Source organism: Electrophorus electricus, chromosome 1, assembly GCF_041902795.1.
Source record: "Electrophorus electricus isolate QZ-2024a chromosome 1, ASM4190279v1, whole genome shotgun sequence".
Classification (NCBI taxonomy): domain Eukaryota; kingdom Metazoa; phylum Chordata; class Actinopteri; order Gymnotiformes; family Gymnotidae; genus Electrophorus; species Electrophorus electricus.
Genome location: NC_137497.1, coordinates 14,371,221 through 14,385,588, shown reverse-complemented (window position 1 = coordinate 14,385,588; position 14,368 = coordinate 14,371,221). Strand labels below are relative to the sequence as shown.

The window sequence follows — 14,368 nt, the reverse complement described above, 5'->3', positions numbered from 1 at the left end:
AGTGTAGGGGTGAATAGAGGGCTTAGATCAGTGTAGGGGTGAATAGAGGGCTTAGAACAGTGTAGGGGTGAATAGAGGGCTTAGAACAGTGTAGGGCTGAATAGAGGGCTTAGATCAGTGCAGGGGTGAATAGAGGGCTTAGATCAGTGCAGGGGTGAATAGAGGGCTTAGATCAGTGTAGGAGTGAATAGAGGGCTTAGATCAGTGCAGGGGTGAATAGAGGGCTTAGATCAGTGTAGGGGTAAATAGAGGGCTTAGATCAGTGTACTGGTGAATAGAGGGCTTAGATCAGTGTACTGTGTGACACTCGTCTGTCCTCTGTAACAGCTGACCCTGATGCTTGGATTGGCTGGAATGGCCAAGTACTCTCTCAGTCAGCCAGGTGGGGTGGAAGGGCAGGGGGCAGAGGCCACAAGGTACAGGTGGAGAACGGGAGGTGCAGGTGGTGGAGGGCAGTGTTACCGAAGGCCAGCATGCAAGAATGAGAGTGAGAGAATGTGACATTGAGAGAGACAGATAGAGAGAGAGAATGTGAGAGAGTGTGTGTGTGTGTGTGTGTGTGTGTGTGTGTGTGTGTGTGTGTGTGTGTGTGAGCAGGAGGGAGAGAGAGTGAGAGAAAAAACACACAAACACACACACACCTGATAGTTAGACATGACATGACAGAAGAGTGAAAGGTTCATTCAGCCAATGCGAATGTTCTGCGTTCAATACTTAATTAAATCTATTTATTAACAATTTACTATTTGCCATACAGTAGACAGCTCTGCCTTGAGATCTGAAGTAAATTTATTTTTTATTTAATATAGAATGTAACGTGAAAAATAAATTCTGGTTTTAAAAAATTTCTCTTTTCTACCACTGTCAGTGTTACAACACTACCACCTGTTAGTAGATCGACTCTGGTTTTGTAGATTAATTCCTTTGTCACTTTATCAGATGCCTAAATGACAGAAAAAATACATATACCATCTGACAGCAGGTGAGTGTAAACAAGCAATGTTAACACAAACAACTCCACCAACAAACAAATATGTACAAGACAAGCCTTATAGGAGCAAAGAAACACAGAGGACCAAGGAGTGGAACTGATCGAGATGAAAATACATTTTTCAGGATTTGCTAAATTGCAGCTGTACCTAGAACAGCTTTATTGTTTTAGGATGGTTTGCACAGTTTTGGGGAGTTTTGTTGTTCTTTTTGTTTTGAATTTTTGTTGATAGAAATATCTGAATAGGGTTACAAAAAGCAGTGTGAACAGCAGGGCTCTTACACGTGTTTCTTGAACTTCCTGGGAGTCCCGTAAGGATGCAAGAATTCCCTGAACACGGATGTGATGATTTAAATGAAGGAGGAAACATTTTGATCAGTTTTTTAAATCTAAATGAAGTTAGCGTAAGTTCCAGTGCGATGACAGGCCCGTTGAAAGTCTTCCTTAGAACAAGGAAATGCTTCAGTGCACTTGGAAAACCTGTCTACAATCACTAGCAAGTACTTCAACTGACCACAAGGTGGAATGTGCATAAAGTCTATCTGTAGACACTGAAAGGGATATTCTGGAGCCGGTAAGGCATCATATTTGGCTTGTGTTTTACCCTGGTTGCTTCTGGCACAGGTTAAACAGCTATCTAGGAGCAGTTTTACAGTGAGACGTTTTGCAGGAATACAAAACTGTTTTTTGAATGCTAGCCATCACTCCCCCTTTGTGCAACATGTGAAATCCCATGAAAATGATGCACAAGAAATGGAAAAATAGATTTAGGAAGGGTGACACGCCATTAGACCATTTTAATCAGGACTACAGCCCTAATCAACCCAGTGAGAGCAGTCCTGTTGTGTACTCTGAGTTTGTAAGAAACACAGATTGATATTATTCTTCACAAAGCAATGAGAAAACATGGCGATAGCTTCACACATCGAGGATATAGTGTATGGGCATGAGGGAGCATTAACAGCTGACCAACATGCGATCTCGTCTGCTAAGGCATTGCCAGTGGCCGTGTCAGACTCAGAGGTTGTGTCATGACCCTTGACCATTACGATAGCCAGCCAAGCTGGTAGTGTACGTGCAGACAAAGTTACAGACGCTAGTCCTGGATTAGAAATGGGCTTACCTTCCAAGATACGGAACACCGGAGCACCAAATCTTATTGAAGTCATGAGCAACCCCAAATGCATAACGGGAATCAGTGTAGATCGTGACAACCTGATCCCGGAGTAGATGGCAGGCCCTGGTCATTGCTATCAGCTCAGCTGCTTGAGAAGACCAGTAAGGGAGAGAGTAAGCCTCCCAAATGAGGTTAGGCAGAGAGCAGACAGAATAACCGGTTGAAACGGTCAGACGGTTTAAAACATGGGCCATCTAGAAAAATGTGATAGCTGCCCATTTTTGATATCAGTCATGTTACGAAGCGATAAAACAATGCCTTACACAATGCCTTCATGTTTTTGCTTTCTTTTTTTCATTGCTTTAACATGCTCTTCCTCTCTGCAATATGCAGGATGATCCATTGCTTAAAATGATATGAAGTTTAGTTTATGGTATCATTATACAGCATATCGCTGTATTGGACACTTCTAGCTATAGCAAGCTGTGGTTAGTTCCTACAACTAACGTGAGCTAGCTACCTGTCCGTCCATACGTTCAGTGAACAAACTCAAGAGATCCAGCTGTGCACAACCGCACTGTTTCACAATACCAAGCCAGCTTGTGTACCCCGACAATTCTGTCTACTGGCTGTGATGCTGCATTTTGTTCTGGCAGAGAGAGAGAGAGAGACTGGCAGACTCTCCTCCCCTCAAGGTCCGTTAGTAAAATTATTTTTTTTCATCTGGAAATCTAAGTTGCTATATAGTGCTGTGTAATGTTAAACTTAGCACAACAATGTCCTGTAGGTCACATAAATAACGTAAGTAGCCTAATGTCATAATAACAAATATGAACAGGAATGATCAACCATTACAAACAGAATGTTAAAATATTAAAAATAACGAGTTGATTACAAATCGAGTAAACATTTATAAAGTAAAACTTAAACAGAAAACCCATATTTTATCATTTAACTAATGAAAGATAGAAAATCACAACAACAAAAAACAATAACATGTTGAAAAGATCTGCACTAACATTAACAAGCATCGCTGTCACCATAGCAACCACAGCAGCAGGGGTTTTTACACAGGATACAAGGTTTCATGACATTGCGATTAGCAAAGTAACATTTTCAAAAGAAACATAAAATAAAAAATAATATCTCTGTACCTGTGATGACATATAAACATGTAAAAATTGCTTGTTAGTATGTGTGTGTCTGTGTGTGTGTGTGTGTGTGTGTGTGTGTGTGTGTGTGTGTGTGTGTGTGTGTACTACCCATGTAATAACAAATTGTAAGTACCAGTGAGAAGTCCCCCAAAAAAAACACATGCACAATAAATGATGCTAAAGGACTGTTCAGCTGCAGTTGATTTCTGTACATATGATACACACTGTTCTACAAGTTACACATGCTGTGGAATCATAACTCACTGTGTTGAAGTCTCTGTACAAATCTACACATTAAAGTTGGAAATCTTTGGAAACTGGGAAAGGATTTTCATGCTGTTTTCTGTGTGGTGGAGTGATACAGATGCAGATGCACACAGTATGAGTGTAATGTCTTGTGATAGTTACCCTCCACCACAATGTGTTCATGGACTGTGTGTTTGAAATGCACATATGCTGTGTGTATATATATTTATATATGTATGTAAATTAAAACACAGGATTAACACAGAAAAGTTTGTATATTTTAACAAAGTAGGTAAAACAAAAGTATATTAAGAAAAAATGAATTTACCTGTGATTTTTTTTGTGGAGAGTCTTCCATGTTGTCTTTGAAGGGGAGCTTTATGGGGAATTGTCCTTCTTAAAGACAGGAAGTGACATCACCCAATTTCCTGTTTTTCCTTGTATTAGTTTCCAAAGGAAATTTCAAGAGTGGAGTTTTGATGTTGACTTATGTTGGAGAATTTATGATTGCTGATTTTCTTTTATTGAACTTGTATCTTGTAAATGCTAAATTCTATTTTTTTTTTTAACATTTTGTTTGTTTTTGTAGTGATTGCCAGATGAATCCTTGAAGCTTTCCATCCAATTGGTTCAAAAAAAGGTTCATATCTGGAGGCTTCATGTGCACACAAACCCCCCTGCTGGCTAAACCTTTATTGTCATTTCAACTATTTGTGAAGGATCTCTTGGCTGTTTTGCACCAGTGTCAGCATGGGAATAGTCACTGCCAACAATAGAAATAAAAACACCTTAATAGGACAGCTTAGTTTCCTGATCTAATTAGTTGTGTGTTCATGATTAGGCAGATCTGGCTATAAGGTTTTTGTTAACTAGAATTAATGAAGTTTCATTACTGAATCTATTTCAGCACCCAGTAATGTTTGTGGTTCACAGTGGTCATTTATATTTCATCTGTTTAACTCTCTCTTACATGACAATCACATATAAACAGTTAAAAACTGAGTGGCAGTGTGGAATGGGTGTTGAATACAGTGGTAACCACAGAACTGTTCAGTAAATGACCTGTACAAATGTAAGTGAGCAGTAAGGAGGCGGACGCAAGTGTGGAGAAGAGCGAGATTTATTACGCGCAAATCCAAAATCAGAGTCATTGTAGCAGTCCAGGGTGATGGAGCCAACACGGAGAGTACGTGGATACATGAGCAAACAAACAAAACACACAAAGGCAAACAGGTGAAGCAGGCTATAACAAAGGCTAGGAAAAACGAAGGCTAGCATAAACACGAAGGCACGGAGTACAAACTTAAATACATGCATATACGGGCTTTCAAAAACATTCACCAAACACAATGAAGCCTAACAACCACCATGAACACGCAAATGCCATGAACAACCAAGACAAGGGCAAGAAGACAGGTTTTAAATACATGAACTAAACGAGGGACAGGTGTGGAAAATCAAACGAGGGGCGGAGAAAACGAAACTACGGAATAGAACTAAAATACACAAGATGGAACACATGGAACACAGAAGCTGGGAGGGACTAGCTGTGACAACATGTTGCTATGGTAACTGGGTTTCTTTTTTTGGAGGGGAATTTATTGGTGTAGAATCATAGCTGAGGAAAGGATCCTAGACCTCTGTACGAGACCTCACCATGTCAGGTGTTTATCATGAAGCACAGGGTGAAGTAGTGGTCGACCGATTCATTGGCCAATTAAATGTCTTTTTTATAATCAGCACTGGCATTGTTCTTTTCTTTTCTGCCGTCGACTGAGAAGGTTGGGTGGGGGGTGAGGGGTGGGTCTTCTTTATTTATTTATTTTTGATTACCTGTGGAGATTTTTATTTAAAATAAGTGCCCTGCTGACAGAGTACAGATATACTTAAGCAAACAGTGCAGAAAATAACCGTCATAAATGTTCATTTAAGTTCTCAATTGGTACCATTAAAAAATAGGAATTCAACAAACACTTGAATGGAAGGGCTGCTGTACATGTGGAGATGTTGATTTAAGAAAAAAATTGAAGTGGTCTCTTATTTTTTTCCAGAGCTGTATATTGTCCAGTTAAAGCACTGCTTTCTTTTCAGCCAATAGGATGGAAAATTTGTCAGTGTTCAATAGATGCTTAGAGTTGGGGTGGGTCGTCTCAAATTTTGTAAAGTAAATTTGTTGTGTTTGACTGAATGTTTCACATTCAGTGAGAAAGTGCAGCTCTGTCTCTACAGTGTCATTTTTACACTGCTGACAGAGTCTCTGTTCTTCTGCAGACTGCATGACTTACATTGGCTGGTCTGGATGGGCACGTTGTGTTCCCCGAGTCTGTACTTTGTCAACGTGTTTCTGTGTTTAATGTCATTCACTTTGTACAGGTAGTCTGCTACAGTGTACTGACATTTTAGGGTCAGATAACAGTGCATTTTGCTTTGAGCTTGTGTTTGTGTGTTCCAACGGGTTTTCTGTAGTGTTATCATTTGGTTTGGTCTGATTGTTTGTATTTCAGACTGGTCCTGGTCTGCTACAGTGTTAGTGTTTGTTAATGAACTCAGTGTCAGGGCCAGCTGTGTGAGGGGATTCTTTTGTCTGCTCATATCTTGGCACTGCAGGGCTTTATAGTGGTACCAGTAGTAGTGAGCATTTTTTAAGTATAGCCAATATTCAATAATCCTTTTTTGAATTTGAAATAATAGTGTAAATTGGCCTAATTCAGCTGTATAGGCATTATTTGTTGTTTTCCTGTGCACTTTCAGGATATTTTTACAGAATTCAGAGTGCATAATTTCAGCTGGGTGTTTGTTCCATTATGAGTAGCCCTCACACTTCACAACCATATAGCAGAATTGGTTGTATAATAGACTGGAATATTTTGAGCCACATTTAAATTGGTATTTGAATGTGAATTTGACGTTTGATTGCATAGAATGCCCTGCTTGCTTTCTCTCTCAGTTGACTGGCTGCTGGATTGAAGTTTCCAGTTGAAATAATCTTTAATCCTGAGTAATTATAATTTGTACAGGTTTCTAGCGTTTGTGTCCATAATGTGAAACTTGTGTGGTGTGTTTGCTTGAGATCTGGCTCTTTTTGGAAAATGATGCTTTTGGTCTTTTTCAGGAATTTTATACTTCTGTGTTTAATCATTTCATTTCAAATGCCATCAGACACACTTGCTTTTTTTTGGTTTTAAGAATAGAAATTTGATTTCTAAGTTCCTGCTCAGTAGTGGGTGAGTCCAAGGGATTCTAGAAGTCTTTTATTGGTAGTTCTAATATATTAAATTTTTCAGTTATATGCTTTTGTTCAGGTCTTGTATTTTTGAGTAATTGATTGTAAAGAGATTTAATATGTGTTATCCAATATGTGTTTTGAAAAGCCAATTCATCTTATTTAGATTTATTGAGAGTGTTCAAGAAATGTGTCTAAAAGTGTTTGAATTTCTTGAGAGTTGATTGCTTTCTGGAACTCCTCTGTGCTGTTTTGGGCCCATCTGTATCGTCTCCTGATATTAAACAGCTGACTGGTCAGTGTGGGTGCAGCACTGTTAGTCTCTGTCCTACTAATGAACACAGTGATTTGGCTGTGATCAGACAGAGAGGTTAGTAGCTTTACAGTGAATGTACTGAGAGAGAAAGGATCTAAATCTGTTATCATGTAATCCACTGTATTGCCAAGAGGTGAGCAAAAGGTGGATCTCCCCAAAGAGTCGCCTCATAACCTACTGTTGACAATGTACAGACCCAGATTTTGTCAGAGCTGCAGGAGGTCTTTTCCATTCCTGTTTACCTGTGTGTCAGAATGATATCAGGAAAGAAACATTTCCTTGTATTAACAGCCCTGTGGACCTCGAGAAATGTGTACTTTGAAAATGATCAGAACATTCTTGGAAAATACAAAACATGCAAAAGGGGTTCGGGTAGAAGAGGACTTTCCAGATCTGGCAGGATTTATACAGTCTTTTCAGTGTTTGAGAAGCAATTTATAGGAGGAAGGTTTTACTGATCTAAACCTGCAACTTAACGATGAAGGTAAGAAGATTGCTTAATTTTTGTGTCACTTTTTTGTTTAGATTTAATGTTCATTTTCAAAATGAGTGTGTGCGGTGTGGCAACACTTAATGGGGCCGGGGATGTGAATAAAAGAACACAGTTTTTTCAGTTAATCAAATTTAAAGGAAATAATGTAGATTTTGCTCTATAGTGATAGACAGAATGAAGCAGACTGGCCGAGAGAGTGAGAAGGTAAAGCCTTCCTTAGTCACAACAGTACCATGTCTGGGGGCGTGGCTGTGTCATGTCTGGGGGCGTGGCTCTGCCCCTTCCCAACAGCTGGGTTCCACTATTTGTAGTGGAGGATATTGATGCTCTTAAAGTAAAAAAAAAACAAAAAACGAAACTAGCTGACCTGCTTGGGGTAAAGGTACAGGGGGCCCTGGTATGTTCTCCTTTTCAGAACATGACACAGATGTACTCTCTGTCCAAGTTTTTCTTTGGTTTAGAGCATAAACATGGTCAGAGCAGATGGATACATGCCTTGAAGTCTGGTACTGTACTCTCAGATCCTGTGGAGATTTGAAGAAGAGCAGCACAGTTTAAACTACGCTGTATACCAGCGAATATAGATCATACCAGGAGTTGGAAAATATTTACTTAGATGGTTCCCCTCAGGTAGAAGAAGAGGCTGTATTGGGTCTCGAGGGGCCAATGTCCCTGGTGGAGTTGCAGGTTCCCCTTCAGAGCATGGAGGGTGGGAAAGCCCCAGGTATTGATGGACTGCCAGTGGAGTTTTACAAATCCTTCTGGTCTGTGGGTGGAAAGGATGTGCTGAACAATGACAGTCTCACAAAAGGAAGCACTCTTTATTTGTGGGTATAATTACACACAGAAGAAGAAAGCACAATGTCAACTTCTGAATTTAATAAGTTGGCAGTGTGGCTCAGCAGGAAGTGTTTGAGGGTCAGAGTGACAGTAGTATTGTAAAGGTGGTGAAGAGTCGTATAATGTTAGATTTTACGTTTTATTCTGCTATGAATGATATGACTACTTTTGAAAATATTTGGGGTTACAGTGATGTTTTGTGAAAGATGAGGGAGTGGATTTTGGTGTTTCTTTAAATTTTCTTTTTCCTTTTTGAAATTGTATGGTATGTTTGAATGTGCTTGTATATAATTGTTTAATAAAGTTTATTGAGAAATCTGAAAATTTCTCTCTGTCCTTCTCCATCTGGGTCCCCATAGGGCTCTCTCCCTCTCTCTCTCTCTCTCTCTCTCTCTCTCTCTCTCTCTCTCTCTTTCTCTCCTCTTCTTCATCTTGAGTTCAGGTTTCCAAGCTGCTCTTTCTTTCTCTCTCTCTCTCTCTCTCTCTCTCTCTCTCTCTCTCTCTCTCTCTGTCTCCCCCTTCTCCATCTGGAGTCCAGGTCTCGGAAAGAGAGAGAGAGAGAGAGAGAGAGAGACAGAGAGAGACTCCAGACTGAGGGAGAGACAGTGGAACAGAGAGAGGGATGTGCGCACAGGCACCCAGACTCCGCATGGAAAGAGAAAGATGGAGAGAGAGAGAGAGATGGAGGGCCGCATGGCGACCCAGACTCCAGATGGAGTGAGAGAGAGAAATAGAGGGAGAGAGAGAAAGAGGGTGAGCCGCATAGGGACCCAAACTCCAGATGGAAAGAGAGAGAGAGAGAGAGAGAGAGAGAGAGAGAGAGAGAGAGAGAGAGAGAGAGAGAGAGGGAGAGAGAGAGAGAAATGAGAGGGAGGGCCGTACAGGACTATGGATGTAGGGAGAGGGAGGGAGGAGACCAGAACTCCAGATGGAGAAGTGGAGACTCTCTCCCTCCATTCAGAGTCTGTCACAGTGTGACCCTCCTTCCCTCTCTCTCTCTCTCTCTCTCTCCCCCTCTCTCTCTCTCTCTCTCTCTCCCTCTCTCTCTCTCTCTCTCTCTCCCTCCCTCCATCAGGAGTCTGGGTCCCCGTGTGCATCTCCCTCTCTCTTGCCAAAGCTTTGATAAAGACATTAACACTAACAACAGATGACAACAACAATATTATAACCGCTTACAATATTAGTAACAACAACAATAATAATAGAACTACAACACACCCAATAATAATACCAATAATAACACCAATAATAATAATAATAATACCAATAATAATAATACCAATAATAATAATAATAATAATAATACCAATAATAATACCAATAATAATAATACCAATAATAATAATGCCAATAATAATAATAATAATAATAATAATAATAATAATAATAATAATGTCTCTGTGTCTCTGGTATCTGACTTGGTCCCTCACTGTCCCTCAGACTGTGGCAGGAGTCAATGTACAGCGCTGCCAGTGTGCTGAATCTTTATGTTCACCAACAACATACGGCAGCTTCTCCTCATCAGGGAGATTTTTAAATACGTGGCTAATTTTTTTTAAAGAATTTAGTTCTAATCTGTCTAAATGTTGTACATTCATTCAGAAAGTGCAGCTTTATCTGGGTCTTATAGTCCTGGCACTGCTGACACAGTCTCTGCTCTTCAGGTAAAGAGGACTGTTTATGTCTGCTGGTCTCTATGGCCAGGCGGTGGTCACTGAGTCTGTACTTGGTCAGGGTGGACCTCAGTTTTGGATCAGACAGTGTTCTTAGGTAATCTGCCACACTGTACTTTTGATTTAGGGCCAGATAACATTTTGATTGAGTTTCCCAATAAGTGATGTTGTTTGTAATTCTGATTAGGTTTGCTGTTATTTTCTGGTCCTCAGCATGTGTAGCGTTAGTGTGTGTTAGTGTAGTGTTACTGTGTTAATGCTGAACTGTATTTCCGGACCAGCTGAGTGAGGGCACTGTTCTCTTTGCTCAGCTCTTGGTACTCCAGACCTTTAGAATGATATGTTTGGAATTTAACTGCCCTTGTTTCTGTCTTTATTATTAATAGATCTCTGCCCAGCTCTGCCCCGTGTGCTTTGTTTGTGGTGTTCCTGTGCACCTTTAATGATGTTGCTCCACTTAAGAATACAATCATTAGGGACAAAAAATTAGTACCTTGGTATAATGAGCACATGCACAATTTAAATCAAAACACTCTCCTCACATGATGCAGAAAAGATGGTCCATGCATTTATTACATCAAGATTGGACTACTGTAATGCAGTAATATCTGGCGGTAACATTAAGCACTCCAAGTGGATACAAAAGAAAAGGTTTTTATTGGCTCCCAGTGCTCCAGTGCAAAAGAAAAACCACATCCCATCAAAAACATACAAAAATGTTCGAAAAAGGAAAGTTTAGCATTTACAAGAATAAAAGTCCAGCAATCATAAATTCTCCAATATCAATCAACTTCAAAACATCACTCTTGAATTTTCCCTTAAAAACTTAAATATGGAAAAACAGCAAATGAGGTGATGTCACTTCCTGTCTTTGGGCAGGCATATTCCCCATAAAAGTCCCCTTTAACACACTATGGTTTCTTTTCCCTCCAAAACAACATGGAAGTCTCTCCACAAAAATAATCACAGGTATGTTATTTTTCTCTTAATCTACTTTTGTTTTACCTACTTCAATCAAATATACAGACTTTTCTGGCTAGATAAACATTATACTTAAACTCTAGTAACATATTATAAGAATAATATTTCATCTCAAATACTTACAATACATTTCTATAATACATTTCACTCATACTGTGTACAACATCTGTATCTGTGTCACTCCAACACTCAGAAAACAAAATGAAAAACCTTTCAGTTTCCAAAGATTTCCACCTTTAATGTGTAGATTTGTACAGAGTTTAACACAGTGAGGTTATGATTCCACAGCATGTGTAACTTGTAGAACAGTATTTATGTCATATGTACAGAAATCAACTGCAGCTCAGTCCTTTATTGGAGCATCAATTATTCTATGTGTGTGTGTGTGTGTGTGTGTGTGTGAGAGAGAGGGAGAGGTTTATAGTGTCTGTGTGAGTGGTTGTGTGAGTGGGTGTGTGTGTGTCTGTGTGAGTGTGTGTGTGTGTGTGTGTGTGTGTGTGTGTGTGTGTGGGTGTGTGTGTGTGGGTGTGTGTGTGTGGGTGTGTGTGTGTGGGTGGTGTGAGAGTGGGTGTGTGTGTGTGAAAGAGAGTGAGAGGTATAGAGTGAATGACAGAGAGAGATGTGTAGCGTGTATGTGTCAGAAAGAAGTGTAGTGTGTATAAGAGTGTGTGTGAGAGAGGTGTGTGTATGTGTATGAGAGAAGAGAAAGATACAGGTGTATTTTGTGTGTGTGTGTGTGAGAGAGAGAGAGAGAGAGAGAGAGAGAGAGAGAGAGAGAGAGAGAGAGAGAGAGGTGTTTTGTGTGTGTGTGTGTGTGTGTGTGTGCGTGCATACGTTTGTGTAAGAGACTTGTAGTGTGTGTGTGTGCGTGTGTGTGTGTGTGTGTGAGAGAGAGAGATGTACTGTGTGTTTGTGTGTGAGAGAGGTGTGTGTTCGTGTGTGTGTATGACAGAGAGACAGGTGTAGTGTGTGTAAGAGACAGAGAAAGATGTGTAGCGTGTATGTGTGAGAAAGAAGTGTAGTGTGTGTGAGAGTGTGTGTGAGAGAGAGGTATGTGTGTAAGAGAAAGATACAGGTGTATTTTGTGGTATTGTGTGTGTGTGTGTGAGAGAGAGAGGGGTGTGAGAGAGAGAGTGTGTGTGTGTGTGAGCAAGAGAGGTGTTTTGTGTTTGTGTGTTTGTGTGTGTGTGTGTGTGAGTGTGAGAGAGAGAGAGAGACAGATATATTATGTGTGTATGTGAGAGACAGGTGTACAGTGCATGTTTGTGTGTGTAAGACATAAAATATGTGTGTGTGTGTGTGTGTGTGTGAGAGAGAGAGAGAGATGTACTGTGTGTTTGTGTGTGAGAGGTGTGTCTGTGTGTGTGTATGACAGAGAGAGACAGGTGTAGTGTGTGTAAGAGACAGAGAAAGATGTGTACCGTGTATGTGTGAGAAAGAAGTGTAGTGTGTGTGAGAGAGAGGTGTCTGTGTATGTGTGTGTGTGTGTGCATACATTTGCGTAAGAGACTTGGTGTGTGTGTGTGTGTGTGTGTGTGTGTGTGTGTGTGTGTGTGTGTGTGTGTGTGTGTGTGTGTGTGTGTGTGTGTGTGTGTGTGTGTGTGTGTGTGTGTGTGTGTGTGTGTGTGTGTGCGTGCGCGCGTGTGACACAGAGAGATCTACCATGTGTTTGTGTGTGTAAGAGTGTGTGTGGGAGAGAAAGAGAGAGGTGATGTGTGTGTGTTCAGTGTGTGTGTGTGTGTGTGTGTGTGAGAGAGGGAGAGAGAGAGAGAGAGCGAGAGAGAGAGAGGTATATTATGTGTGTGTATGTGAGAGGCTGTGTGTGTGTGCGTATGAGAGAGAGAGAGAGGTGGATTGTGTGTGTTTGTGTGAAAGAAGTGTATTATGTGTGTGTTATGGAGAGATGTACTGTGTGTTTGTGAGTGAGTGGTGTGTGTGAAAGAGTGAGGTATAGAGTGTATGACAGAGAGATGTGTAGCGTGTATGTGTGAGAAAGAAGTGTAGTGTGTGTAAGAGTGTGTGTGAGAGAGATACAGGTGTATTTTGTGGTATTTTGTGTGTGAGTGAGTGAGAGAGAGAGAGAGAAAGGTGTTGTGTGTGTGAGAGAGAGAGACACACACACAAGGGTGTAGTGTGTGTGTGTGTGTGTGTGGTGCGCATGTGTGAAGAGAGAAGTGTAGAGTGTGTTTGTGTGTGTGAGAGAAAGAGCAAAGTGTGTGTGTGTGTATGAGACAGAGGTGTGTGTGTGTGTGTGTGTGTGTGTGTGTGTGTGTGTGTGTGTGTGGCAGAGAGAAAGAGAGAGGTGTGTGTGTATGTGTAAGGAAATGTGTGTATTATGATGTCCACTAGTTGTGTGTGTAGAGGAGTGTGTGAGAGATAGGGGTGTGTGTGTGTGTGTGTGTGTGTGTGTGTGTGTGTGTGTGTGTGTGTGTGTGTGTGTGTGTGTGTGTGTGTGTGTGTGTGTGTGTGTGTGTGTGTGTGTGTGTGTGTGTGTGTGTGTGTGTGTGTTTTATACTCAGCAGGCATGTGTGTATGATGTTCACCAGTTGTGTGTTTCCCTGCAGACTCAGGTGTTCCTCCAGGACACAGGAGGCTATTCTAGCTCACACACACACACTGAGGAGTTATAATAAACCCAAAACCCTGCATAGAGGGGCTCAGTGAATGTGGAGTGGAGTGTGTGTAAGTGTGTGAGTGTGTGTGTGTGAGAGGAGACGCTGTAGAAGGACAGAGTGCCGGCGGGCCAGTCCAGATACACTCCTACTCTGTTGGAGCTGGAGGGGGCAGAGATGACAGTTCTCTTCTTATTGTGCCAGACAGTGTAACTGTTATCAGAGCAGAACAGCCTCCAGGACTTTAGATTACATCCAAACACACAGTCATAACTGACTCCTTTCCTCCTGATTCCTTTATATGTCACTGATATATCAGCCCCTCCCCCACTCCACTCAACCTCCCAGTAACAGCGTCCAGTCAGACTCTCTCTACACACAACCTGATACCAGTAATCAAATCTCTCTGGATGATCAGGATGTGACTGCTGCTGCTCCCACACCCACGTCACCTTTCTGTTCCCCTCAGACAGAGAGAGACGTGTGTGTGCTGTGTTTGGGTCCAGTGTGAGATCACACGCATCTGCACACAAGAAGACACATTAGAGGAGAGATCACAAATACTGTGTGTGTGTGTGTGTGTGTGTGTGTGTGTGTGTGTGTGTGTGTGTGTGTGTGTGTGTGTGTGTGTGTGTACATATTTACTTCTTACATTTTCTTAGTCCTGGTTTGATTCTCATCTCCCCTGCGTGCTCCACCCTAAAGAAACACACACACACACA

At 41.2% G+C, this 14,368-nt stretch overlaps 1 protein-coding gene and 1 long non-coding RNA gene across 2 annotated transcripts in view; both read right to left on the bottom strand.

Annotated features, from left to right (window-relative positions):
* Positions 1–14,368, bottom strand: part of LOC145657174 (uncharacterized) — a 454,169-nt gene that overhangs the window by 194,590 nt on the left and 245,211 nt on the right. The window lies entirely within an intron of this gene.
* The window catches only part of LOC145657145 (uncharacterized), a 5,295-nt gene continuing 1,554 nt past the window's right edge, over positions 10,628–14,368 (bottom strand). The window contains exons 1-2 of the mRNA XM_081711699.1: positions 14,299–14,368; positions 10,628–14,169 (exon numbers count right to left, since the gene is read on the bottom strand). The exon at positions 14,299–14,368 is cut by the window's right edge and continues 1,554 nt beyond it. Of these exons, the coding sequence (XP_081567825.1) occupies positions 11,406–12,527 (1,122 nt within the window). The 5' untranslated portion in view covers positions 12,528–14,169; positions 14,299–14,368 and the 3' untranslated portion in view covers positions 10,628–11,405. The remainder of the gene's footprint in view (positions 14,170–14,298) is intronic.